Source organism: Orcinus orca, chromosome 8 (genome assembly GCF_937001465.1).
Source record: "Orcinus orca chromosome 8, mOrcOrc1.1, whole genome shotgun sequence".
Classification (NCBI taxonomy): Eukaryota; Metazoa; Chordata; class Mammalia; order Artiodactyla; family Delphinidae; genus Orcinus; species Orcinus orca.
Window position 1 is genome coordinate 47,331,733 of NC_064566.1, and position 27,788 is coordinate 47,359,520.

Consider the following 27,788-nt stretch of genomic DNA (forward strand, 5'->3'; position numbering starts at 1 on the left):
ATAAAGAGTAGTGTTGCCATCCATGATCTTGTCATCTGACAGAGATGGTGTCCATGATGTACAGATAATCTAAGGATTGAAATCAGTGATGCTGGCAGTTGTAAAGCTTCTGCTGCCTTGTGGTCTGAGGCTGAGCAACAGGATTCCTCCCACAATACTTCTGCAGGTGACCCTCAGCAAGCCAAATCAGAAGATACCTGAAAGCTCCATTTATCTTAGCGCTTCCCTTTCAGGGATCTGTTCTACAAAATACGTTCAAGAGTTTCCAGAAGAAAGACTATTGGGGGCTAATTGGCATGACCTGGCTCCTTTCTAGATCAGAAAAGTAAGGTTCCTTTTTTAAAGGTTATTTCAATCTTATCAGGTATGCGCTACATACTTCTGTAATGTGTGTTAAACCATTTCTTTCCCTCCTGTTCCTGTTGCCTCTGATACTGAAATTCTCAGATTTCTTGCACATAATTTCACTGGAACTTCTGTATTAGCCCTGAAAACTCTCTCTTTAAACCAGACGGTTTCACTTACAGAATTTAAAATTATTTGTATTCTTATAGACCCCTTTGTGTTTTTTCTCCCAGTTGTTTTATTCTGAGTGGATATTTTTTAATACAATGCGATAATATTTTTAAGGATCTCGTTTTTCCTTTCATAAATGTAAATACCAGATTAATCTTAATATAATTATATCATGTGATCTTTCTATTTCATCATCAGCAATGATTCTACTGTCCACAATATTAAGTCCAGAGTGAAATTAACTTCATGGCAGTGTGAGACATCTCTCCTTTCTGTTCCCGCTTTTAAACAACTAATTAGGCATCCATACATGAACAAAAGTGCCTCAGTGGGAATTGTGGGATCCAGACCATACAATAAGGGATCCAGGAGGAGTCTTGCCCACCTGTGCATCTAGTAATAGGCAGAAAGACCTTAGTATGGGCATCAAAATCAGCAGGAACCAGTGAACCTGCCCCAATTCCCCCAATTTCCTCTGGCCAAGGAAAACCTGGAGAGTGCATACTTGGGCAGAAACCTATGGATTAGAGAGACTTTGTAGAAATTCAAACTTCCAAAGAAGTGATTCCAGCATGCTGTTGGAGCAAAATAATAATAATAATAGTAATAATAAAACATGAGTTTGGATGCAGTGAAGACTGTAACTTTGCCAATGCCATTGCTTCCCCAAGGAAACACTGCCTGGGGCAGAACTAGCAGGCGGTGTCCTCTCCTGCATAGGAAAAGGATAGCAGTGAGTGAGTGCTTGCGTCCCCTGGCATTTCAAGACTGCTGGAGAAGCCCATTTAAAAAAATGTTACTGAGGCAGGACCTTCATGATGGGCAGGGGAGGGAAAAGATCAGAAAAGAAGCAGATAAGAATGTTAAAGGGCATTAAAAGGATGCAATTAAGCTGACTGTAATTCAGCAAGAAGTCCACCCATCAGCCTCTGGGAGCAGGTGTATCCATAGAAGGTCAGGGAAAAAATCCCAGATATAATAGGACCAATGAAGACTATACCCCACTTAAAGGCAAATAGTAAAGCTGTGAGGGGGTGTCTGCTCCTTCAAATGCAAAACTATCACTGTAAAATTACAAGGAATGTGAAGAATCAAGAAAATATACCATCGCCAAAAGATAACAATAATCCTCCAGTAACTGAACTCAATGGCACAAAATATTGCAATCTGACAAAGAATTCAAATTAGCTGTTTTGGGGAAACTCAACAAGCTAAGAAAACACAGAAGGACAATATATGAAAAGATGAGAAATTTAACAAAGAGATAGAAATTATAAAAAAAGGAATCCAACAGAAATTCTGGAGCTGAAGAATGCAATAAATGAAATGAAAAATGCTATGGAGGGCATCTGTGGTAGAGTAGACCAAATGAGAAATAGAATAAGTGATCTAGATAACAGAACTTCGAAATAACCCATTCAGAGGAGAAGAAAGAAAAAAGCATGAAAAAGAACAAAGAAAGACTATATGATCTTTGGGGTGTCATCAAATGTACAAATATTAAAATAATTGGTGTTCCAGAAGGAGAACAGAGGGAGAAGGGGGCAGAAGCTTAGCTAAGAACTTCCCAAATCTGAGGAGAGACATGGACATCCAAGTTGACGAAGCTAATAGATCACCCTATTATCTCAATGCAAAAAGACCTTGTCCAAGGCATATTATAATGAAATTGTCAAAAATCAAAGATAAAAAGAGAATGCTAAAAACAGAGAAAAAAGATTGTAACCTACAAAGGAACCTTCATTCCAATAGATTTCTCAGCAGAAACTGTACAGTCCACGAGAGAATGGAATGATATATTCAAGGTGTTGAAAAAATTGCCAGTCAAGAATACTCTATCCACTGAAGTTATCCTTCAGAAATGAAGGAGAGGGACTTCCCTGGTGGCGCAGTGGTTAAGAATCTGCCTGTCAATGCAAGGGACATGGGTTCGAGCCCTGGTCTGGCAAGATTCCACATGCCGCGGAGCAACTAAACCTCCCTCACCACACTACTGAGCCTGCGCTCTAGAACCTGCAAGCCACAACTACTGAGCCTGTGTGCCACAACTACTGAAGCCCACGTGCCTGAGCCTGTGCTCTGCAACAAAGAGAAGCCACCGCAATGAGAAGCCCGTGCACCTAAACAAAGAGCAGCGCCTGCTCGCAGCCACTAGAGAAAGCCCACGTGCAGTAACAAAGACCCACACAGCCAAAACAAAACAAAACTGTTCTGAGATTAAAAGTTTATTTAAAAAACAAAAAAGAAAGGAAGGAGAGACGATTTCCCAAACAGAAGATGAGCGAGTTCATAACCACTAGATGTGCCTTGCAAGTAATGCCAAAAGGAGTTCTTCAAGCTAAAATGAAAAAGTATTAACCAATGACATGAAAACATATGAAAATACACAAAGGTAAATATACAGTCATATTTAGAAAACTCTAACTCTGTAATATGATAGTGTGTTAACCATTCAACTATAGGATAAAGGTTAAAGGAGAAGAGTATTAAAAATAAATATAGTACGTCCACCAACCCCATTCTCTTGATTGGCTCCTGGGTTTCTGGAAGCCAGGCCTCTGCCTAACACCCTGGTAGGAGATTGGAAAGTTCCTTTCAAGGGAAACTGACCTAAGAGAAAAGACCTAAATATTTGGATATTTGGGGTATTTTCTAGTGGAAGAGCACATCTGCATCATCCTACAGGGATGCCCGTGGTGGATGAGCACTATACCTGCATGCAGACATTCATTCAGTAGTAAAGCACCTCACTGTAGAAAGCTTTAAGCTGTAGTGTTGCTGAAACTGGATCTTTCCTTGTTATCAAACAAGCATATGCTAAATATATCCTTATGTATGACATTATTATAATGGAATGCACCTATAAAGATATAACTATTTACAGGTGAGATCTATTATAAGCTTCTCCATTTCTGTTCTATTGGTACATGTGCCCAACAAAGAATGTGTCACTTTTCCTTAGGAATAAAATCATATTATTTATAAAAAAAAAAATAAATATAGCACTATAATTTGTTAGTGAATACACAATATATAAAGAGATAAACTGTAACATCAAACAAGGAGGGAATAAATGATGGCGCTTATGTATGTGAAAAAATTTAAGTTGCTAACAGCTTAAAAAGGATTGTTATATCTATAAGATGTTTTATTAAGCCTCATGATAACCTAAAAAGCAGAAACCTAGAGTAGGTTCACAAAAGATGAAGAAAGGGGGAATAGAGCATACCACCATGGAAAACCACCAATTTATAAGTGTAAGCAGAAACAAAGGAAAAAAGTAATAACTGAACTACAAGACTGCCAGTAAACAATAAGATGGCATTACTAAGTCCTTATGTATCAATAATTGCTCTAAATGTAAATGGATTGAATTCACCAATGAAAGGCACAGAATGACTAGATGGATTAAAAAAAAAAAAGAGCCAACTATAGGCTGCCTATAAGAGACATTACAGATTTAAGGACACACATAGGCTCAAAGTGAAGGGATGAAAAAAGATATTCCATGCAAGAAGAAGCAGGGGTAGCTATGCTTATATCAGACAAAATAGACTTCAAACCAAAATGGTAACAAGAGACAAAGTCATTATATAGTGATAATGGGGTCAATTCATCAAGAAGATATAACAATCATAAGTGTATATGTATCCAGCATTGTAGCACCTAAATATATTAAGCAAGTACTAACCGATCTGAAGGGAGAAATAGACAACCATACAATACTAGTACAAGACCAGTACTCCACTTAAGCAATGGATGGATCATTCAGACAGAAAATCAACAAGGAAACATTGGACTTGAACCATATGTTAGACCAGACAGACATATATAGACCAACAGACATATATAGAATATTCCATCCTACAGTAGCAGAATAACATTCTTCTCAAATGCACACAGAGTATTTTCCAGGATAGATAATTTGGTGGGCCACAAAACAATTCCCAGCAAATTTAGGAAGACTGATCATACCAAGTATCTTTTCTGACTACAATGGTGTAAAACTAGAAATCAGCAAGAGGAAAGCTAGAAAATCTATAAGCATATGAAAACTAAATAACATACTCCAGAACAAACAATGGCTCAAAGAAGAAATTCAAAGAGAAATTTCAAAATCTCATAACAAATGAAAATAGAAACAAAACCCACCCAAACCAATGGGATACTGCAAAAGCAGTTCTGAGAGGAAATTTTACAGCAATATATGCATTTTTAAGAAAATAGAAAGCTCTCTATAAAATAGATAACTAATAAGAACCTGCTGTATAGTACAGGGAACTCTACTTCTCTTTGCTGTACAGTAGAAACTAACACAACATTGTAAAACAACTATACCCCAATAAAAAAAATTAAAAAAAAGAAAGAAAATAGAAAGCTCTCAAATAAAAAACTTAACATTAAACCTCAAGGAACTAGCAAAAGAAGAGCAAACTAAACCAAAAGTTAATAGAATAAAGGAAATAACAAAGATCAGACTGGAAATAAATGAAATAGAGAACAGGAATGCAATACAAAATATTAACAAAACTAAGAGCTGATTTTACAAAAAGATAAACAAAATTGACAAACCTTCAGCTAGACCAACTAAGAAAAAGGAGAGAAGGTTCAAATAAATAAAATCAGAAATTAAAGGGGAAACATTACAACTGATACCACAGAAATACATAGGATCATGAGAGACTTACTAGAAACAATTATATGCCAATGAATTGGATAACCTAGAAGAAATGGATAAATTCCTAGAAAAGCCCAACATGCTAAGACTGAATCAGGGAGACATATTAAATCTGAATAGACCAAAAACAAGTGTCAGGAGATTGAATCAGTAATCAAAAGCCTGCCAACAAAGAAAAGCCCAGGACCAGATGAATTCATTTGTGAATTCTACCGAATATTTAAAGGCGATTTAACGCCGATCTTTTTCAAACTCTTCTTCCAAAAATGAAGAGGAGGGAACACTTTCAAATTCATTTTATGAGGTCAGCTTTACTCTGATACCAAAGCCGGATAAGGACACTGAAAGAAAAGAAAACTTAGACCAATATCCCTGATGAACATAGGTGCAAAAATTCTCAAAAAATATTAGCAAATTGAATTCCACAATGCATTAAAAGATCATACATCCTGCACAAGTGGGAGTTATCCCTGGAATGCAAGGATGTTTCAACATAGGCAAATAATAAATGTGATACACCACATTAATAGAATGAAAAATAATTATCATATAATCATCTCAGTAGATGCAGAAAAAGCATTTGACAAAACGCAACATCCTCTCATGATTTAAAAAAACCCTCGGGCTTCCCTGGTGGCACAGTGGTTGAGAGTCCGCCTGCTGATGCGGGGGATGTGGGTTCGTGCCCCGGTCCGGGAAGATCCCACATGCCACGGAGCGGCTAGGCCCGTGAGCCATGGCTGCTGAGCCTGCGCGTCCGGAGCCTGTGCTCCACAACGGGAGAGGCCACAACAGTGAGAGGCCCGTGTACCGCAAAAAAAAAAAAAAAAAAAAAACCCCTCAATAAACTGGGTATAGAAAGAATATACCTCAACATAATAAAGACTATATTCGGCAAACACACAACTAACATCATACTCAACAGTGAAAGATTGAAAGCTTTCCCTCTAAAATCAGGTATAAGACAAGGGCGCCCACTCTCACCACTCATATTTAACATGGTACTGGAAGCCCTAGCTAGAGCAGTTAAGCAATACAAACAAATAAAAGGCATCCAAATCAGAAAGGAAGAAGTAAAATTGTCATTTGCAGATTATATGATCTTATATACAGGAAATTCTAAAAAAAAATAACAAAAACACTGTTAGAACTAATAAATGGATTTAGTATAGTTGCTGGATATAAAATCAACATACAGAAATCAGCTGTATTTCTATACACTAACAACAAAATATCTGAAAATGAAATAAAACTATCTCATTCTCTATAGCAATCCTGAGAAAGAATAACAAAGCTGATGCATCACACTTCCTGATTTCAAACTACACTACAAATCTATAGTAATTGAAACAGTATGGTACTGGCATAAAAATAGACACATAGACCAATGGAATAGAATAGAGAGCCCAGAAATAAACCCCCATATATACGGTAAACTAATATTTGACAAGGGAGCCAAAAAGATGCAATGGGGAAAGGATGATCTCTTCAACAAATTGTGTTAGGAAAACTGGATAATCACAAACAGAAAAGTGAAATTGGACCCCTAATTTATACCACACAGAAAATTAACTTAAAGTGGATTAAAGACTTAAACATAAAATCTGAAACTGTAAAACTCCTACAATAAAATAGGGAATAAACTTCTTAACACTGGTCTTGGTGGTGATTTTTTGGATATGACACCAAAAGCATAAGCAACAAAAGCAAAAATCAACAAATGAGACTACATCAAACTAAAAAGCTTCTGCACAGTAAAAGAAATAAGTGAAAAGGCAACCTACAAAATGGAAAAAAACTATTTGCAAACCATATATCTGATAAGGGGTTAATATCCAAAATATATAAATAACTCATACAAATCAATAACAAACAGACAAACAGAAAGACCCTCCAGAAACAATCCTCTTAAAAAATGAGTAGAGGATTTTCCAAATGTCTTGCAGTACATAAACATGGGATATCTTTCCATTTATTTGTATTGTCTTCACTTTCCTTCATCAGTGTCTTTTAGTTTTCAGACTATAGATCTTTCACTTCCTTGGTTAAGTTTATTCCAGGTATTTTATTCTTTTTGATGCAATTGTAAATTGGATTGTTTTCTTGATTTCTCTTTCTGGTAGTTCATTATAAGTTTATAAAATAACAGATTTTTGTAAATTAATTTTGTATCCTGCAACTTTATTGAATTTATTTATTAGTTCTAATAGTTTTTTTCAGCAGACTCTTTAGGATTTTCTATATAGAGTATCATGTCATCTGAAAACAGTGAGTGTTTTACTTCTTCCCCTTCCAATTTGGATGCCTCCCCCCCCTTCTTTTTCTTGTCAGGTTGCTGTGGCTAGTACTTCTAATGCTATGTTAAATAGAAGTGGCAAGAGTGGGCATCACTGTGTTGCTCCTGAGTATGATGTTAGCTGTGGGTTTGTCATAAATGGCCTTTATGTTTTTAGGTTTGTTCCCTCTATAACAAATTTGTTGGGAGTTTTAATCATGAATGGATGTTGAATCTCGTCAAATGCTTTTTCTACATCTGAGATGATCGTGTGATTTTTATCCTTCATTTTGTTAATGTGGTGTATTATGCTGTTTGATTTGCAGATATTGAGCCAATCTTGCATCCCTGGATAAATCCTACTTGATCGTGAAGCATGATCCTTTTTATGTATTGTTGAATTCATTTTGCTAATATTTTGTTGTGAATTTTTGCATCTATCTTCATCAGAGATATTGGCCTGTAATTTTCTTTCTTTGTAATATCATTGTCTGGTTTTGGTGTCAGGGCAATCTTGGCCTTGTAGAATGAATTTAGAAATGTTCCCTTTTCAGTTTTTTGGAATAGTTTGAGTAAGATTGGTATTAACTCTTCATTAAGTGTTTAGTAGAATTCCTCTGTTAAGTTGTCTGGTCCTGGATGTTCGATTGTTGGGAGTTTTTTGATTACTGATTCAATTTCATTACTAGTAATCATTCTTTTTGGATTTTCTGTTTCTTCCTGATTCACTCTTAGAAGATTGTATGTTTCTAGGAATTTATCCATTTCTCCTAGGTTGTCCAATTTTGGGTGTATAAATGTTTGTAGTATTCTATTATGATTGTATTTCTGTAATATTGGTTGTAACTTCTTTTTCAAATCCAATTTTATTTATTTTGGCTCTTTTGTTTCTTGATGAGCCTGGCTAAATTAGGTTTATCAATTTAGTTTATCTTTTCAGAAAACCAACTCTTAGTTTCATTGATCTTTTCTGTTTTTTGTCTCTATTTTATTTATTTCCAATTGTTTCCTTCCTTCCGTTTACTTTGAGCTTTGTTTCTTCTGCTTTTTCTAATTTCTTTAGGCAGAAAGTTAGATTGTTCATTTGAGGTTTTTTTTGTTTCTTGAAGTATGCCTGTATCGCTATATATTCCCTCTTAGAACTGCTTTTACTGTGTCCCATAGATTTTGGAAAGTTGTGTTTCTATTTTCAGTTGTCTCAGGGTATTTTTTGATGTCCTCTTTGATTTCTTCATTGACCCATTGGTTTTTCACTAGTATGTTGTTTAACCTTCACTTGTTCATGTTTTTTGCAGTTTTGTTCTTATAGTTGATTTCTAATCTCATAGTGTTGTTGTTGGAAAAGATGCTTGATATGATTTCAGTCTTCTAAAATATTGAGACTCGTTTTGTAGCCTAGCATGTGATCTATTCTGGAGAAAGTTCCATGTGCACTTGAGAAGAATGCTATTTTTGGATGAAATGTTCTGTAGCTATCAAGTCCATCTGATCCAGCCTATCATTTGGCCACTCTTTTCCAATTGATTTTCTGTCTGGATGATCTATCCATTGATGTAAGTGGGGTATTAAAGTCCTCTACTACTATTGTATTACTGTCAACTTCTTTCTTTATGTCATGTCTCTTAATACTTGCTTTGTATGTTTAGGTGTTCCTATATTAGGTGCATATATGTTTATGAATGTTGTATCTTTGTCTTTTGCTATAGACTTTATTTTAAAGTCTATTTTGTCTGATATAAGTATTGCTTCCCCAGTTTTTTTTTCATTTTTATTTGCATAGACTATCTTTTCCCATCCTTTCACTTTCAACCTTTACGTGTCTTCAGCTGTAAAGTTTTGAAAAGTTTTTTCCTTTTTTGTTCTGATTGGCTGATTCCAACCATTCTGTCTTCCAGGTTGTTTATGTGTTCTGTATCACCTAATCTGCCATTAATTCCTTCTAGTGTATTTTTCATTTCAGTTATTGTATTCTTCAACTCTCAACAGTTCTTTTTATATTTTCTAGTCCTTTGTTGAAATTCTCACTATGTTCCCCTATTCTTTTCTAAGTTCAGTGATTATTTTAATAACCATTGCTTTGAACTCTTTATCAGGTAAGTTACTTACCTGCATTTCATTAAGTTTTTTTTCTGGTGTTTTATCTCATTCTCTCATTTGGAGCATATTCCTCTGTCTTCTCATTTTGTCTGACTTTCTCTCTTTGTCTATGAAATTAGGTGAAACAGTTACCTATCCTGGTCTTGAAGGTGTGTGTGCCTGTGGGGAAGCATCCCTTTGCAGTCTGTGTGTGCTCAGTGGCTTTGGTGGGAGATCTAGATCTGAAATGAGCAAGGGTCATGACTTCTCCTGGTTTGAGCTGGCAGCCACCACCTTAGTGGGGATTAGGGCTGGAGACAGTCAGAGGCTGGTGTAAACTGTGGATTCTCCTGTGGCATGATGGCAGTTTCTGCCTTGGTGGGGGTATGGCTGGAGCCAGAGGGGCTTGAACTACAGCCTGGAGCAAGCTGCAGCTAGTCTTGAGATATGCTGGCAGTCACACCTTGGTGGGGCTTTGGCAGAGAGGCTGCAGCTGGTGACTGGTGCAGGCTGGGGTGGGGTGTTCTGGGGCAATCCAGAAGGTTAGCCAGAGCACCAGGAACTTTTCAGTCTTCTGCCTCTGCACTGATATTGAGAGCAAGCAAGTCTGTGAGTGTGCTTTTGAAGAGCAGAGTCTGTTTCCTACAGCCTTCTGGTAAGCCCCACTGGTTTTCAAAACCAGGAAATGGGGCTTATCTTCCTGGCGCTTGACCCCAGGGTTGGGGTGCCCAATGTGGGGCTGAAACCTCTCTCTTCTTAGGGAGTATCCCTGAGCCTGTGATTTCTCCTCCTCTGGGTTGCCCACTGACGGTGTGGGTCCCAACTCGATCACTTCTCCTCTGCTACTAGACTCCATGTGGTTCTTTCTTTGGTTGTAGAAGAGTCATTTGTCTAGTTTTCAGGTTATCCTCAGAGAAAGTTGCTATATATATATTTGTAATTTTGATGTGTTTGTAGGAGGTGAGCTCAGGGTCCTCCTAATCTGCTATCTTGATCGCACATTCTTCTAACATTTTATATTTGTAGTGTAGTCCTTAACCTGATGTATTAAACAGAACAAATGTTTAGCTATGAGATAATTTATTATATTATACTTCCAATAATTATCAAATGGAAGTGCACAAACAAGTAGAAAAAGAAAGAAACTGGTCGCTTGAGAATTGACAGAATCCTTAAATATTAGTTATATTTGTGTGAGGTGCACTGCTCAATATTCACTTGAGAATGTGATAATGACCCCTGGTGCTTTTTTTTTTGCGGTACGTGGGCCTCTCACTGTTGTGGCCTCTCCCGTTGCGGAGCACAGGCTCCGCACGCGCAGGCTCAGCGGCCATGGCTCACGGGCTCAGCCGCTCCGCGACATGTGGGATCTTCCCGGACCGGGGCACGAACCCGTGTCCCCTGCATCGGCAGGCGGACTCTCAACCACTGCGCCACCAGGGAAGCCCCCCCTGGTGCTTTTTAATTCACATTTGAATCTCAAGAATCTTCAGAGATTTATCCTCAAAGGCAAACAATAAAATAGCACAGCTCTTATATTACAACAATGACTTTGAATTTATTACTGTAAGATGAATGAATTCTCATTTTTAGAGGTAAGATATTTGGCTTTTGTGAGTTAATCAGTTGTCCTGATTTTCAGTAACCATTTGAGAACACTTTACTCTCTAAAGTTGTATCTGTTCTCACAAGCCAGGAGAAACAGGGCAGATGCTATCCAGCAGTCAGCTAGCAAGTAACCTTAGCTGAATTAACCTGTTTCTATAGTCTACTTAGTGTATAAATAGGCATAATTCAAGTTACCATGATTCCTCATTTTTCCACCCATAAGACCAGAAACTCACATGGTCTTTCAAGGATATTAAACTTGGTACTCAGCCAATAAGTATTATACTATAAAATTCGCTACATTTAAGGTGCTTTGGGGACTTACTGTTTGTAAATATCTTGGAAAGACTTCCTTTGTTTATTGTTCTGAAGGCTTAGGCTTACAGGCAACCAGAGGCTTTTGGGCAAAGTTGAGAATACAAAGCCAGAAAACTTGGAGATGAGTTTCAACCTGGCAACTTGCTGGGTGAACCTGGGTACACTTCTTCACTTTTTAAGCTGGAACTTTATTCACCTGTATATTATGTTGAAACGAATACTATTTTGTTCTATATTACTCCAATTTGAAAACATAATTACATTAGGAAATTATCAGATTTGAGTGAATGTAGTTTAATTATGTCCTAGATATTAAACATGTAAGATTTTGCACAGTAATTATATTGATATTTCAAACTAATTGAGAAAACAATATTTAATTGTAAATGTTAAATAAACATAATACATTTATAATAGCTGACTTCATTTATAACCTTAATTCGAACTTTCTTTCCCTTTCTTCTTTGTCCAATTAAGAAAATTGTATTTCTCCTTTTAAAAACATGGTCTTGTTTTATTGAGAGAATTTGTAACTTTTGTGATTAACTAGGCACCTCTTTTATACTTTAGCTATCAGAAAGTAGCAATGTAATTTGTTATCTACCCATTTCCAAGAGACTTGACCTCATCATAAGTATTCTTTAATTTCATTTATAGCATAGTTACTAAAGGAATGGACTGTATTCAAACTACCTGAGATTCACATCTTGATTCTATAATTTGCTATGTAAACTTAGCTCAGTTACATTGCCAAATTCAGTTTCATTGTCTACAAATGAGATAAAATACTTAATATTATTTCATACAAATTAAAATAGAACTATATAGAAAATTCTTAACCCAAGGCTTGCCATTTAGTAAATATTCAATAACTGTTAGGTATTATATAATATAAAGAGGAAAAGATATACATTATTTGAAGCAGGTTTTCCCGTGTTCGTGCTGAAAACAATTTTTAAAATATAGAATACTCATTATATAAATAAATAAAATTTTCTACTCTAAAATATATATAAAAATAAAAGAATTTAAGTTTTTTACTCTAAAGTAAAAAAAATTAGTCCAAACCTAACTTGAATAATTTACTTGTTTATAATAAACTCTATGTGTATTAATAAAAAGAAAACCATCAAATTCAAAACTTCTTTAATTTAATGTCTCATCACAGGTTCATTTTGGTAGCAGCTACCCGATCTCATGGATTCCCAGGGGCATTGGAACAATACTGCAATGACAGGGTTCATTTTACTGGGCTTAACAAATGATCCAATTCTTCGAGTCATCCTCTTCACGATCATCCTTTGTATCTACCTGGTGACCATATGTGGCAATCTCAGCACAGTCATTCTTATCAGAATCTCTTCTCAGCTCCATCATCCTATGTATTTTTTTCTGAGCCACCTGGCCTTTGCTGACATAGGCTATTCATCTTCTGTTACACCCAATATGCTTGCAAATTTCCTGGTGGAGAGAAATACCATCTCCTATCTTGGATGTGCCATTCAACTTGGTTCAGTTGTTTTCTTTGGGTCAACTGAGTACTTCCTTCTGGCTGCCATGGCATATGATCGCTTCGTGGCAATCTGCAGCCCACTGCTTTATTCCACCAAAATGTCCACACGAGTTTATGTTCAGTTACTCACAGTGGCTTATGTAGGTGGTTTTCTCAATGCTTGCTCTTTTACTATTTGCTTCTATTATTTACTTTTCTGTGGACCAAATCGAGTCAATCATGTTTTCTGTGATTTTGCTCCTTTGGTTGAACTCTCCTGTTCTGATATCAGTATCCCCGCAGTTGTCCCCTCATTTACAGCTGGCTCCATCATTGTGGTCACGGTGATTGTCATAGCCATCTCCTACATCTACATCCTTATCACCATTCTGAAGATGCGCTCCACCGAGGGGCACCACAAGGCCTTCTCCACCTGCACGTCTCACCTCACAGCAGTCACTCTGTTCTATGGGGCCATCACATTCATTTATGTGATGCCCAAGTCCAGCTTCTCCACTGATCAGAACAAGGTGGTGTGTGTGTTCTACACGGTGGTGATCCCCATGTTGAACCCCCTCATCTACAGCCTGAGAAACAGTGAGATTAATGAGGCTCTGAAGAGAGAGCTTTGTTAAAAACTTAACTTCTCGATCTGTGCATCCATTCTCCTCCTAAGTTCTTTGATCATCTTTACGATCGCTACTCTGAACTCTTTCTCAGGTAGATTGCCTGTCTCCATCCCTCTTAGTTCTTCTGGGGTTTTACCTTGTTCCTTTTTCTGGAACATGTTCCTCTGCAGCCTCGTTTTTTCTAAGTTGCTATTTGTATTTTTATATCTGTGGTAGGTTAGTTGTATTTCTCAACCTTGGAGAAGTGGCCCCCTGTAGAAGGCATCCTGTGCATCCCAGCAGTGCACTCCCCTCTCATCACCCAAGCTATATGTTCTAGGGGTTCCCCCTAAGAGGGCTGCATGGGTCCTTCTGTTGTGGTGGGCATGTGGCTGGTCTGGTGGGCTTGGATGGCTCCTAGTCTGGTTGGCTGCCAGGCCCTCCCTCGTGCAGATGCTGCTGGCTGCTGCTTAGTGGGGCCTGGTCACGAGGTGGCTGGTTGCAGAGCTCTAGGGGGTCCCAGGACTCATGCTGGCTAGTGGTGGGTGGAGTCAGGGCCCCAAAGATTCTGAGGCTGCTGCCCACCCACTGGCAGTTGAAGATAAGTCCTGGGGTTAGTGCCAGATACTGGCAGGAAGAGCTGATTCCTGGAGCTGGCTGCAGGGCTCAGAGTTCCTGGAGCTCGTTTCAGATCATCGGTGTGGGGGCTGGTTCCTGACACAGTTGGGTATGGGGTCCGGGAGGTCCTGAAGGTTGCATTTGCCTGCTAGTGGGCGGGGCCAGGGCCCAGCTGGTCCCAGGGTAGGGTCTGGCCTCCGTTCTGGTGTGTACTTCTGGTGTTTCCCCCCTGGTGGGTGAGGTTGGTCTAGAGGCAGGCTTCCTGGTGGGACTTGCTGGTGTCTGCGCCCTGGTGGGTAGAGCTGGGGTTTGGCCCTCTGGTGGGCAGGGCGTTGTCTAGGGCTGCGTCTGAAGGCAGCTGTGGGCTCTTTAGTCTTTAGGCAGCCTGTCTGCAGAAGGCTGGGGCTGTGTCCTCGCCCAGTTAGCTGCTTGGCCTCAGGCGTCCCAGCGCCGGCACCTGCAGGCTGTTGGGCTAATGAGCTGGAGGAAGACTTTAAAAATGGCGCCCGCCAGCAGCGGCGTCCACGCAGCAGAAGTAGCTCCTGAGAAGAGCTGCTGCCAGTGACTTTGTCCCCAGGGCGAGCCGCAGCCGTGCCCCCTGCCTCTCCGGGAGACTCTCCAAGACCGGCAGGTAGGTCTGGCCCAGGCGCCTATCAAATTATTGCTTTTGCCCAGGTGTGCGTGGGATTTTGTGTGCGCCCTCTAAGAGTGGAGTGTCTATTTCCCTCGGTCCTGAGGGGCTCCTGCAGTTAAGCCCCACTGGCCTTCCATGCCAAATGCTCTGGGGGTCGTCTTCATGGTGCTGAACCCCCGCCTGGGCTGAGGGCCTGACGTGGGGCTCAGAACTCTCGCTCCTGTGGGAGGACCTCTGCACTATAATTATTCTCCAGTCTGAGGGTCGCCCACCCGGGGGTAATAGGGTTTGATTATATCGCGAGTCCGCCCTTTTCACCTGTTTTTTTGTGGTTCCTTCTTTGTATATTTAGTTGTAGAAGATCCTTTCTGGTAGGTTCCAGTCTTTTTCATCGATGGTTGTTGTGCATATAGTTGTGATTTTGATGTGCTCCCTAGAGGAGGTGAGCTCAGTGTCCTTGTACTCCGACGTCTTGGCCACTCTCCCTAATCTTGCAATGACCTTTAAAATCGCCTCTTCCCATTCGATGAAGACTGCTTTGTTTTTCCTTTGTGCTTAGTCTAGCTTCACCTGCTCACCTCAGCTTGGGGGTAAAGAGAGAGCTTGCTAGAAAAATATTTTCTTAATTAATTTGTAATTTTTTTAGTATTTGATCTAATGATAGACCATAAAATAACAATAAAAGGACAAAGAGTGTCTGTGGTCAAAATATATTGGTCTGTATGTTATTAGACAATGGGAAGGCTCTTAGTAAAGGTCAGGGTTAGATTTTCTGATATGAGAAAGAAAGCCCATAGTGAGCTACCATTAATAAAATGAAATTTAATTATTAATTAGTAACAAATTGGTTAACATGAAAAAATAATCTGCAGAAAATTCTATAAAATTTTATTCACATCTTTTCCAAAGTTGTACTCTGCTATAAGTTAAGGTTTTTGGACCTCCAAACTTTTGAGACTGTGTCCATTTCAACAGCAGCTTGTCCTGGAATGAGTGTGATAATTATAGTTATGACTGAGTACGTTCTGAGGGGAGATGACCAAGTGGAACCAGACAGTAAAATTACTGGACACCTTCTTTTTGCATGGTTATCTGTAGATGATGGGCTTTTTGGACGTATAAATGCTGGCCTGTGTTCCTAGTCTGGCTCTAGCCTAGTTACAGGAGACTTCATAAAAGAACAGGATGAGAGGCCCCTGACCAAACCAGCTGTGAATGCTTATGTCAGGTCAAAACTGGTGACTTCTCTGTGGAAATAAGCAGGGTTCCTGAATTCCTAGGGTGTGAGTAAACAAGCTCTTTAAGTGATTTTTCGTGGTCAGATGCAGCCTGTTAAGGCAGATTGAGGGAACTAGATTGTGTTTCCCCTGTGAAGTTTAATTTAATTGTATACACTGATGACTACCATATTTATTTCTGTTTCCCTGTCCTGTATTTAGTGCTTTAGACAAAAATATTTTTGTCTATTGAGTCTCAATAGACAAGCACAAATTGTCTAAAGTAATTATCTCCTTCCACCCACAACTTGCTCCCCTCCAGTGTTCCATAGCCTAATAAGAGGCACCATCATTCAATCAACATATTGATTAGAAACCTGAGGGTAATTTATTTTTCTCCCTCCACATGTTTGCACTCAGTGACAAAGTCTTGTACATTCTGAGTACAATATATATCTCCCATTGCTCTTCATTTTCATTGTCAGCACTTTTTTTCCCTAGCTACCACCTTATATATTTATTTTACAGTAGTACTCCTGTAATATTTGATTTTATGTGTCAATTTGGCTAGGCTACAGTGACCAGGTGTTTTGTCAAACATGAGTCTAGATGTTGCTGCGAAGGTGTTTTTTTTAGATGTGATTAACATTTAAATCGGTAGACTTTGAATAAAGCAGATTACTGTCCATAATGTGGGTGGCCCTCATCCAATCAGTTGAAAGCCTTAGGAGAAAAGACTTAAGTCCCCTTAAAAAGAAGGATTCTGTCTCCAGGATGCCTTTGGACTCAAAACTGTGACATCAACTCTTACTGGAATTTCCAATCTCCTGGACCGCCCTGTGCATTTTGGAATTGCCGGCTCCCATAAATGTGTGAGCCAATTCCTTTAAAATAAAAACAACAACATTATAGTGGTTCTGTTTCTCTGGAGAATCCTAGCTAATAGAACTCTAACCAGCTTTCCTCTCCCCTCTCTTACTGTCTTACAACTCATTCTCCATATACCAACCATGGCATAAATCTAAATAGATTGCTTTCCGGGCGGCGGGGACGGAGGTGGGCCTGGCGGGTCCGCGCGGCCTCGGGGCCGGAGCCCGGGTCCCCGCCCACTCCAGCGCCCGCCGCCGGCCGAGCCCCGCGCCCCGTGCCTCCGTCCTGGGTCGCGGTGGTCGGAGATGCGCCCAGGTACACGGGACAGGCGAGCGCAGAGTGGGAGGTTCCGACGCCTCCGCGGAGCATCGCGGGTCCGGGGCTGGGGGCGCCGCGGCTTGCTATGCTCTCCGCTCTTTCCCGGCTCTGAAGCCTCGAGAACAAGGCTAGGCAGCAGTAGTTTAATGGGGACTTTGCCTGCTGGGAACTAGGGGCCTGCTGGGGTCTCAGTTCTTGGCTGGCCCCGAACACGAGGTTGCCAGGCGCGTGAGGGCAGCAGGTAGGAGTGAGCCGCTGGTGCAGTGATGAGCAGGGAAGGAAGGACACTGGCTGTTGGCCTGTGAACCTAGGCAAGAACGACCGGCCAACACAATCCAGACCAAGGTCCGTGGGCCCAGCTCGGTCCTGGGCGGCTGGTCAGTGGAAACGACCTGCGGGTGTGGCTCTTGTCACTCCTGGCTTCAGGACAGATCCTGCTGCCCAGGGCACCGCCCTCAGTCCTCCAGGAGAGTGCGCCTGAGTGGAGGGGTGGGGGGTGCCCGACTCAGCATGGCGGCCACGCATGTCTAGTGTGCCTACGAGGGCAGTGGGGAGCCTGGGGAAGTCATGGCCTTGGGAATGTCCTCTGATGAAAAAAGAGCCCGCAGGCTTATAAAATAACTTTTGTGTGGAACGTTGGTGTGTTGAAAAGCAGTTCTGTGTGCTTTTTTTCCCCCTTGGTGTGGATCAGCAGTGCTGAGGCAGCAGGCGTGATACAGAAGTGTGAGCAGAGACCGCCTGGAATCACCAAACTCCAGGGAAACTAGAGGTGGCAGCAAGCCAGTGAAGAGGACAGGAGCTGGGGGCGGTGGTGCTGGCGGCAGCCCAGCAGGCGCCCCTCATCTCAGGGCCCTAATCCTGGCTCCAGCTGGGTGGTCAGGGCAGCTGCAAGGTCTTCTGCGTGAGCAGAGCTCACAGTCCTGAGCGGTTCTTCGCTGTGTTTGGGCCCTCTCCCCCCATCCAAGGGGAGAAATCTAGATGAGGTTTAAGAATTAGTGCTTTAGGGCTTCCCTGGTGGCGCAGTGGTTGCGAGTCTGCCTGCCGATGCAGGGGACACGGGTTCATGCCCTGGTCTGGGCGGATCCCACATGCCGCGGAACGGCTGGGCCCGTGAGCCATGGCCGCTGAGCCTGCGTATCCGGAGCCTGCGCTCCGCAACGGGAGAGGCCACAACAGTGAGAGGCCCACGTACCGCAAAAAAAAAAAAAAAAAAAAAGTGCTTTAAGAATGTGGATCTCATAGTTGAAACCTCGGAACACGTGTTTTCAGTACAAGGTGTTAAAGTGAAGGGATGCCTTTTCAAGGAGGGTGTCTCCCCATGGGCAGAACTAGAGAATAAATGGGTCTTGAATAAACAAAACAAAACAAACAAAAAAATCTAAATAGATTAATTCCTTTGTTAATATCCCCCAGACTTTGAATAAAGGCAACAATTCTTAACATGTTTACAAAGTCCTGAATGTGTCCCTATTATGTTTCTGTCTCTCAGCACTCTTCCCTCATTCCCCAAACATTCAAACTCTAGGTATCATTGGTATTCTTTTAAAACCACAGTATGTCCATATTCTTTGCCACCTTAGGACACTCTCACATGCCGTACCTCTGCCTGAATGCATTTTCCCTCTCACCTTTGTAACACCAACTTATGCTATATGTATGCACTTAAATGTTGTTTCCCATCCTCTTGGAAGCCTTCTTCAGGCGCCAGACCAAATTAAGTACACCTGTTATCCCCCGTAGACACCCCCCCCACACACACACACATTATTTTTCAGAATACTCAGTGCACTTGCAACTACAGATTCAGTATTTGTTTTCTCCAGAATGCTGGGCTCTTCACATTTAATGTCTTTCTTTTCCTGTGTGTCTAATTTTTACACACTTCCTGCAACACAATAAGCATAAATGTATATTTAAAATGTATGAATGAAAAATTAATAAATGAGTGGATGTATGAAGGTTTTGCTCTAGCATGAACCACTGACTTGGCGGCCTTTGAATCTGTTGAATGTCAGCCTGATTAACGTGGTGGAACGTTTGTGTCAGATCCTGCTACACCTGTGATAGGCTTTTACACAAATCCATGCTCACCACAGTTACACCACTGCCATGACACTGTTTAACTCAGATTGGTAAATAGCATCTCAGCCTGGTTTAGTAAAAGCTATGTAATCACTGTCTGCTGAATAATGTGTCTCTTATGCCTTGGAATGGTTGGAGAGTTAGAACATGTACAAGTCAAATGTTAGTAAGAGTAGTAGTAGCAGTAGCAAGAGAATTGGCAAAGGAGCTAACATTAGGAGATAGTTTACTACCTTCCAGTTACTGTTCCCAGTAATTACAAGTAGTGACCCAATTAATCCTCAGAATAACCCCAGAAGGTGTATTGTAATTCGTACTTTACAGAAGATGTAACTGAGGCATATAAAGGTTAAGCAAAAGTTCAAGGTCACAAATATCCTCTTAATACTCTGACTTCTTTTAAGGCACATACTCTCTGTGGAGGGGCAGAATGAGGGGCTCTTTCATACTTCACCACCTGAGGACTTTCATTTGTCTGTGACACATTTCTTTCTAGCCAGCCCTTTCTGTTCAGAGTAAGTATGCAGACTCCTACATCTGGATATGTCAGGCAAACTTGTATTAGATCAACTTTCTGTCACAAAGTAAATAAGAAGCAGGAAAAATACTGTTAAATGTTTGAAGGCATAGACTTCTGGTTTCGTTGAAGTTGCATCATACCCTTCAGGTCCTCCCTCTTATTACTAAAAACATTCCTAGATGAAGCAACAAACAAGCATAGGAAGATTCTAAACGGGACAGAGAAGAAGGCAAACCCCTAGGGACTTTGGACCTGAGGAAATCACATAGTGCTGAGTCCCTGCATTTTCTTATTGCTTCCATATATCCTGTACAGATTGCTGCACGAACCTCCAACTCAGAACCATCCAGAGACACAGACCAAAAAAAGCTTTAAGAAAAGTCTGTTCTTGCTAGCCAAAGAACTGGGAAAAGGGTGACCTTAACAGAATAGAAAACATTTTTGCAATACCTGTCTTACTCCAGACAAATACCAGTGGAAAAATCGTACCTGTCTCCCACTGGCAGGATTCATTGGGGCCAAGCAGGGAGGTATTCTTCACCCCACCCACTCTTTGATTCCCCTGCCAGGGTATTGTCAGTGGGGTCCAGCAGGGAAATGAACCTCCTCTGTCATCTGGCAGCAATGAGACAATGAGGAAGTGTGAGGTGGTACTAGTTGGTACTCTGCTCCCCTGTAACCGCACCCCCCTTGTGAGTAGGGGTCCAGTGGGGACCTGAGCTTCCACCTCCACCTGCAACAACAGAGCAGTGTGAGCCAGCTCTGCAGGTCCCCCCTCCCTAGTGGCAGTGGAACCTAACAAGGAACTGACCTTACTTGGAAGAAAGGAGGTGTGCTAATTGGCATCACACTATAACTGGGAAGGAGATGACAGGGTGGTGGCGGGAGCTGCATTTGCATCTCGTTCATCTGCAAGGAGGCAGTGGGTGTCAGCACTCCATTTTCCCAGAGCTGTGTCACTAGTGCTCAGCAGGAAGCTGAAGAGATACACATACACCTAGTAGTTGCAGTGACAGGGGACATCCTCCTAAAAAAGGATTGAATCTGACCCAGAGTCTCAAAATATCCTAAATGTCTCTGCTGCAGTAAAAATCGCTGTCATACCGAGAACCAGAAAAATTACAATTCAATGAGAAAAGACAATATATGTGTAGATCAAGATGAAAAGGACGGTAAAATTATCTGGTAAGGATTTTAAGGCAGACATCGAACAAATGCTTCAATAAGCAATCATTGAAATTCTGTATCTTTGAAATAGAAAAGTTTCAGCAAAGAAATAGAGTTATGAAATATAACCAAGGAACATTTCTAGATCTGAAAAATATAATCACTGAAGTTCAAAAGAAACAATGGGATTAAGCAGAGGTGTTGGCACCGTATGTGTCACAGCCATCAGCATATCTTCAGGGAATGAGTCGCTGTGCTTGGGCCTCAAATAGACATAGTGAGCAAATCCAATAGTGTATGCACACTACAGTGAGGTGGAAGGAGCAAGTTGAGAAGGCCTTATACCTCCCCTGGGCAGAGGGTGTCCTCATAACTATGGACCCATTGAAGACACAGGAAATCATAATGAAAATAAAGCTGCCCGCCAACACAATGGCAGAGAACAGAAAAATAGCCGTTTCATGCTAGGGAGTATAGTCACAAGCAAGGCAGACCACAGGTGAGATGTCGCAAAAGAAGTGTTGGAAGGGGTTGGAGTCACAGAAAGACAAGTTGAATACTATGAGGACAGTGCACACAGAAACCAGGAACCCAGCCACCCAAGCGGCCATCATCCGCTGAAAGCAGATCTTATGGGTCATCAGGATGGAGTAGTGCAGTGGGTTGTGAATAGCAGTGTCATGGTCATAGGACATGGCAGCCATGATGAAGCAGTTATTGCCTGCCAAGCCAAAGAAGAAAAACATCTGTGTGGCACACTCAAGAAGAGAAATGGTCTTACTGTCTGATAGCAAGTCCACCAATACGCGGGGGATGATTACCATAGTGGTACAGGTTTCTGAAAAGGAGAGACCACAGAGGAGAAACTACATGGGGATGTGAAGGTTGTGACTGAGGTTGATGGCCACCACTATGGACACATTTGCAGCTAGGATGGTAGCTTGGGAGAAGAAAATCTTCACAAAGAGGAGACTCTGTAGGTCTGGGAAACTGGAAAATCCCCCCAGAAGGAATGTGCTCACTGTGGTATAATTGCCTGTCTCCTTGGTGCACTTCTTGGTAGCAGCTCTCTTCCAAAGGTGCAGGGTTATTGAAGTCAAGACTCTGAGATGATTGTAAAATATCCTTGTGCACCAATGTCACCTGGACTTTAATCAGGGGGACCTGAGCTACCAGGCACCTCTTCATGGGAGAGCCTGAGAAAGTGATGCTAAATGCATTTGACTGAAGTAAAGTTCAGGAGTCCGAGTGATGAGAATTAATTCCAGTATGAAAATCTGTATAAATGACATGGAGTGGGCCCAAGCATCTTCTTGGATTATACTCACAAAAGCGTTCTTATCTCTCTCTTTTCCAACCTGGATCTGCATGTAAGAGGGAAATATGAATAAAATTGCTTTGTTCTCATCCACCGGATTTTGTGATGCTGCATTTTTCAAATGCTCTTTTAGATATAATGGTAACTTGGTACTCAGGAGTGCTTCATAAACTATTGACTGAATGAATAAAATAATCAAATCATTTAAATCACTTAAAATGAAAATAACATTTTTTTTAAAAATTAGGGAGATCAGTGAAATTTTCCAAAAGAACTTTAACTTTCCTTCAATGAAATCCTCTCTCCATCAGTGTTTCACCATGTACTGGCTCTAAAAGTAATAATTGTGACAGTGACCTGACCACGTAAATGAATTTAACTTGTTGTAACTTCTACTGGGTTCCTATTCATGGTAATAATTAAAGCTTGAGATTTAAAATATCATTAGTTCTTAATACATGTCAATAATCTTAAGTTCTTAATAATTTCTCATTGAAGGTCTTTTCAGATGCCTAATATAATGTTAATGGATTAGCTTGGCGTCAAAATGATTTTGAAGGCATTGTCTCATTTAGAGTGGCATATTCTGGTCATGATGTTCTAATCAAATTTTGGATTTTTTAGCAAAACCTCCAGGACATTTTCTAGTAGGTATACTTGTTATGTGGTTTGCTTTGAAGTGCAGACCTGAATGGAATAAACTCCAATTCCTCAGATCAGTTTTGTAAATCATATTTTTATTTCAACTATTTATTATTCCAATCTTGAAGAGGTAAGGGTGGAAAAATGACATGAAGACATTCCATGGAATTTTGATTTTAACTTCAGTCATTGTTAAAGGTGAAGGGGAAGAAAAATAGTAAGGAATCAGCAGTGGAAAATGAAGGAGTATGCAAGAGAAAGAAACATAGGCTGGAAATTATTCTGTAGGACTAACAAATATATTGTGATGTGAAGGGTTGCTGTTTTCTCTTTGCATTGTAGTTATGGGCAAAGAATACAAGAGGATTCAGGCCAGGTAACCAGCACCCACCTAATACCTATAATGTGCCAGACAATATGCTGGGGTTAGACAGAGATGTCTCATGTCATCCTCACAAGTCTATGTGCTTGGAATTTCATTTCGATTTTATAAAACATAAAGTGAGTTATAGAGTGCTTAAGTGACTATAGAAGTCGTGAATTTATTCAACACATACTGACTAAATGCATGTGATGGGCCAGGCAATTTTATACATGGGAAACACAAAATGTAACCAGACACATAGGATCTCTGTGATGAAAGAGTGAATGACTACTTTGGTTTGTGGAGTCAAGGAAGCCCTCTCTGAGGAGGCGATGTGCTTAAATGGAAAACAATGGCAAAAGCAACCAACAGGTGAAGATCAGGGGAGAGAGCATTACTGGCCTGTTTCACAGCTAACTCAGAGACCCTAAGGTGGGACACTCATCTGCCTAAGCGGTCTTCAGGCTAGACCCAAATGGCTTGTCTTTGAGACCACGCCACTCTCTTTCCTCGGGAGGTTTTCCAGTCTATTTCCTCTAAAGGAAACATTTTTCCATTCTTACTGCTTTAGCTATCACTCACCTTGTATAACTCTGCGATCCTAACCTCTACCGTAAAGGAATCTCTAATTTTCTTTGGCACATTCCCGGGCCAAAATGTCCTCCTAGTATTGAATGTAAGATTTTCAGAACAGAATTGGTCATATTTCCCCCACATGTCAGACTTTTCTCCTGTACTTCCTATTTGAGTTAGTTGCAGTCATTAGAGAGCTACTGTCAGACCCCAATTTTGATTTCTTCCTCACCTTTATACACATAAATTCACTTCCAAAATGCCAGATGTCCTTTTGCCATCACCTTTTTTGTTGTTTGTTTTTTTCTCTCTGCCATTGTCCTTGACCTATCCGATAGGGTGAATATGGTGCCTCTGTAGTTTTCTATTAGTCACAAATTGTTGCATTTTTATTCACTACATTGTGACCAGATATTGGATTCCTAAACAGTTAAGTCACTGATAGTGTCAAAAACAGTGAATGACTATACACTGCTTATAGGAGGAAATCCAAATACCCCAGCATGATATTTGATGCTCATCGCAAATGGATCCCTAGACGCTGCTCCTGGCTCAGTTTCCACCACATCCCTTTAAGTAACCCTACACTCAAAGCGGACAGTAGTGCCCTCTCTTTTCCAAACACATCATGATCCTTCATGTTGCTGTGCCCTTGCATGTGGGGTTCCCTCTGCCACAACTTCTCCTCCTCCATTTTGTTTCCTATAGACTTTTACTCATTTTTCAGGACCCAGCTTGGATTACTTTGATTCCTCATCCTCTCTTGTTGTCCACATTTTCTAGATTCCAGGATCCTGAATAAGAAATGTCTCCCGCATTCTACTTCCTCACTCGTGGATTTTTGCCACAGCCTCTACTTTTTCCCTCTCCCAGTCCTTTCCTTCACCTGCTACCAGCTTTTCTACGTCCAATCTACAATCACTGTACATTTCGTTTTAGATTTTTAGGTACCTTTTGCTTACAAAGTAGATAATTCTAATAACTTCTAGGCTTCATTGCATGCTTCAGTTACACCATCTCATATATCCTCACGGCTGTCCCAAGAGATAAGTGCCATTATCACGACCATGTTTATAGTGAGGAACCTATGGCCTGGAGAGTTACTTAATCTGCCAGAAGTGATATAGCTGGTAAGTGTACATGTATAACATATACACAGCAAGGCAGTCAGAGTCTAGAGAGCCAGTTGCTTGGCTAGTTGATTATAAGGCTTCCCTCAGTGCAACTGCACTAACCGCATTTCCTGCCTCAAACCTCCCCTATGTGGGGACCATCCCACTGTTTGCAAAAAACAGTTTATCCTTTGTGACTCTTCTACTTTGTACATGTTGTTTTCTATAAGTTGTAGTGTTCTTCTTGCCCTTTTATGACTGCTAAAAACAGCATTCTTAGAAAGACAATTCAAATGTCTTGTCCCTCGGAATTCTTCTCAAACCTCCCTGTGTGTGTTAGTCATTTCTTTTTTTAGGTTTACATCATTTTATTGTGAGGAGGTTGGGTTTTTTTTGTTTTTCCTGCCATGTGGCATGTGGGATGTTAGTTCCTAAACCACGGATCGAACCCGTGCCCCCTGCAGTGGAAACGTGGAGTCCTAACCACTGGACTGCCAGGGAATTCCCAGGAGGTTGGATTTTTGTTGTTGTTTGGGTTGTTTTGTGTGTGTGTGCGTGTGCTTGACTCCTGTACTACACAGAGCAGAGACTTGTTTGAAAATTTTGTATGCCCCAACTTGCATCCTGAGCCTAGTGATGGTAGAATTTTCACTAAGGTTAGTTGAGAGGCTATAGGGAAAAAAATCCATATTCTCCAGAAAGCGTCCATGCTTATACTTCAGTGCATTTGTTAACCCCTCTTCAATATGCCACTTGTTCTCCTTAGTATTTGTTTGATGTGTACTAAACATAGTTGGTTTCTCTCTAAATAGTTTTAAGAATAATGTCATGTAGCATTGCCAACGCATATATAGATGCTTTCTACATTTTCTTTTTTAAATTTTTTTTAATTTATTTTATTTTTTTATACAGCAGGTTCTTATTAGTTATCCATTTTATACATATTAGTGTATACATGTCAATCCCAATCTCCCAATTCATCACACCACCACCACCCACCCCCCGCTGCTTTCCCCCCTTGATGTCCATACGTTTGTTCTCTACATCTGTGTCTCAATTTCTCCCTGCAAACCGGTTCATCTGTACCATTTTTCTAGGTTCCACATATATGCATTAATATACGATATTTGTTTTTCTCTTTTGGACTTACTTCACTCTGTATGACAAATTCTAGGTCCATCCACGTCTCAACAAATGACTCAATTTTGTTCCTTTTTATGGCTGAGTAATATTCCATTGTATATATGTACCACAACTTCTTTATCCATTCGTCTGTCGATGGGCATTTAGGTTGCTTCCATGACCTGGCTATTGTAAATAGTGTTGCATTGAACATTGGGGTGCATGTATCTTTTTGAATTATGGTTATCTCTGGGTATATGCCTAGTCGTGGGATTGCTGGATCATATAGTAATTCTATTTTTAGTTTTTTAAGGAACCTCCATACTGTTCTCCATAGTGGATGTATCAGTTTACATTCCCACTAACAGTGCAAGAGGGTTCCCTTTTCTCCACACCCTTACCAGTATTTGTTGTTTGTAGATTTTCTGATGATGCCCATTCTAACTGGTGTGAGGTGATACCTCATTGTAGTTTTGATTTGCATTTCTCTAATAATTAGTGATGTTGAGCAGCTTTTCATGTGCCTCTTGCCATCTGTATGTCTTCTTAGGTCTTTTGCCCATTTTTGAATTGGGTTGTTTGTTTCTTTAATATCGAGCTGCATGAGCTGTTTATATATTTTGGAGATTAATCCTTTGTCCATTGATTCGTTCTCCCATTCTGAGGGTTGTCTTTTTGTCTTATTTATGGTTTCCTTTGCTCTGCAAAAGCTTTGAAGTTTCATTAGGTCCCATTTGTTTATTTTTGTTTTTATTTCCATTACTCTAGGAGGTGGGTCAAAAAAGGTCTTGCTGTCAAAGAGTGTTCTTCCTATGTTTTCCTCTAAGAGTTTTATAGTGTTCGGTCTTATATTTAGGTCTTGAATCCATGTTGAGTTTATTTTTGTGTATGGTGTTAGGGAGTGTTCTAATTTCATTCTTTTACATGTAGCTGTCCAGTTTTCCGAGCACCACTTATTGAAGAGACTGTCTTTTCTCCATTGTATATCTTTGCCTCCTTTGTCATAGATTAGTTGACCATAGGTGCGTGGGTTTACCTCTGGGCTTTCTATCTTGTTCCATTGATCTATGTTTCTGTTTTTGTGTCAGTACCATATTGTCTTGATTACTGTAGATTTGTGGTATAGTCTGAAGTCAGGGAGTCTGATTCCTCCAGCTCTGTTTTTTTCCCTCAAGACTGCTTTGGCCATTTGGGGTCTTTTGTGTCTCCATACAATTTTTAAGATTTTTTGTTCTAGTTCCATAAAAAATGCCATTGGTAATTTGATAGGGATTGCATTGAATCTGTAGATTGCTTTGGGTAGTATAGTCATTTTCACAATATTGATTCTTCCAATCCAAGAACATTGTGTATCTCTCCATCTGTTGATATCATCTTTAATTTCTTTCATCAGTGTCTTATAGTTTTCTGCATACAGGTCTTTTTTCCCCCTAGGTAGGTTTATTCCTAGGTATTGTCTTCTTTTTGTTGCAGTGGTAAATGGGAGTGTTTCCTTAATTTCATTTTCAGATTTTTCATCATTAGTGTATAGGAATGCAAGAGATTTCTGTGCATTAATTTTGTATCCTGCCACTTTACCAAATTCATTGATTAGCTCTAGTAGTGTTCTGGTGGCATCTTTAGGATTCTCTATGTATAGTATCATGTCATCTGCAAACAG

The 27,788-nt window shown here is 40.4% G+C and overlaps 1 protein-coding gene and 1 pseudogene across 1 annotated transcript; one reads left to right on the plus strand and one right to left on the minus strand.

The window, feature by feature from the left end:
* Positions 1-12,668: 12,668 nt before the first annotated feature.
* On the plus strand, positions 12,669-13,598 carry LOC101279245 (olfactory receptor 478). Its single transcript, XM_012536518.3, has one exon. The coding sequence runs from the start codon at positions 12,669-12,671 to the stop codon at positions 13,596-13,598; it is 930 nt and encodes a 309-aa protein (XP_012391972.3).
* A 3,432-nt stretch (positions 13,599-17,030) lies between these two features.
* On the minus strand, positions 17,031-24,823 carry LOC117196363 (olfactory receptor 10Z1-like; annotated as a pseudogene).
* Positions 24,824-27,788: the final 2,965 nt, after the last annotated feature.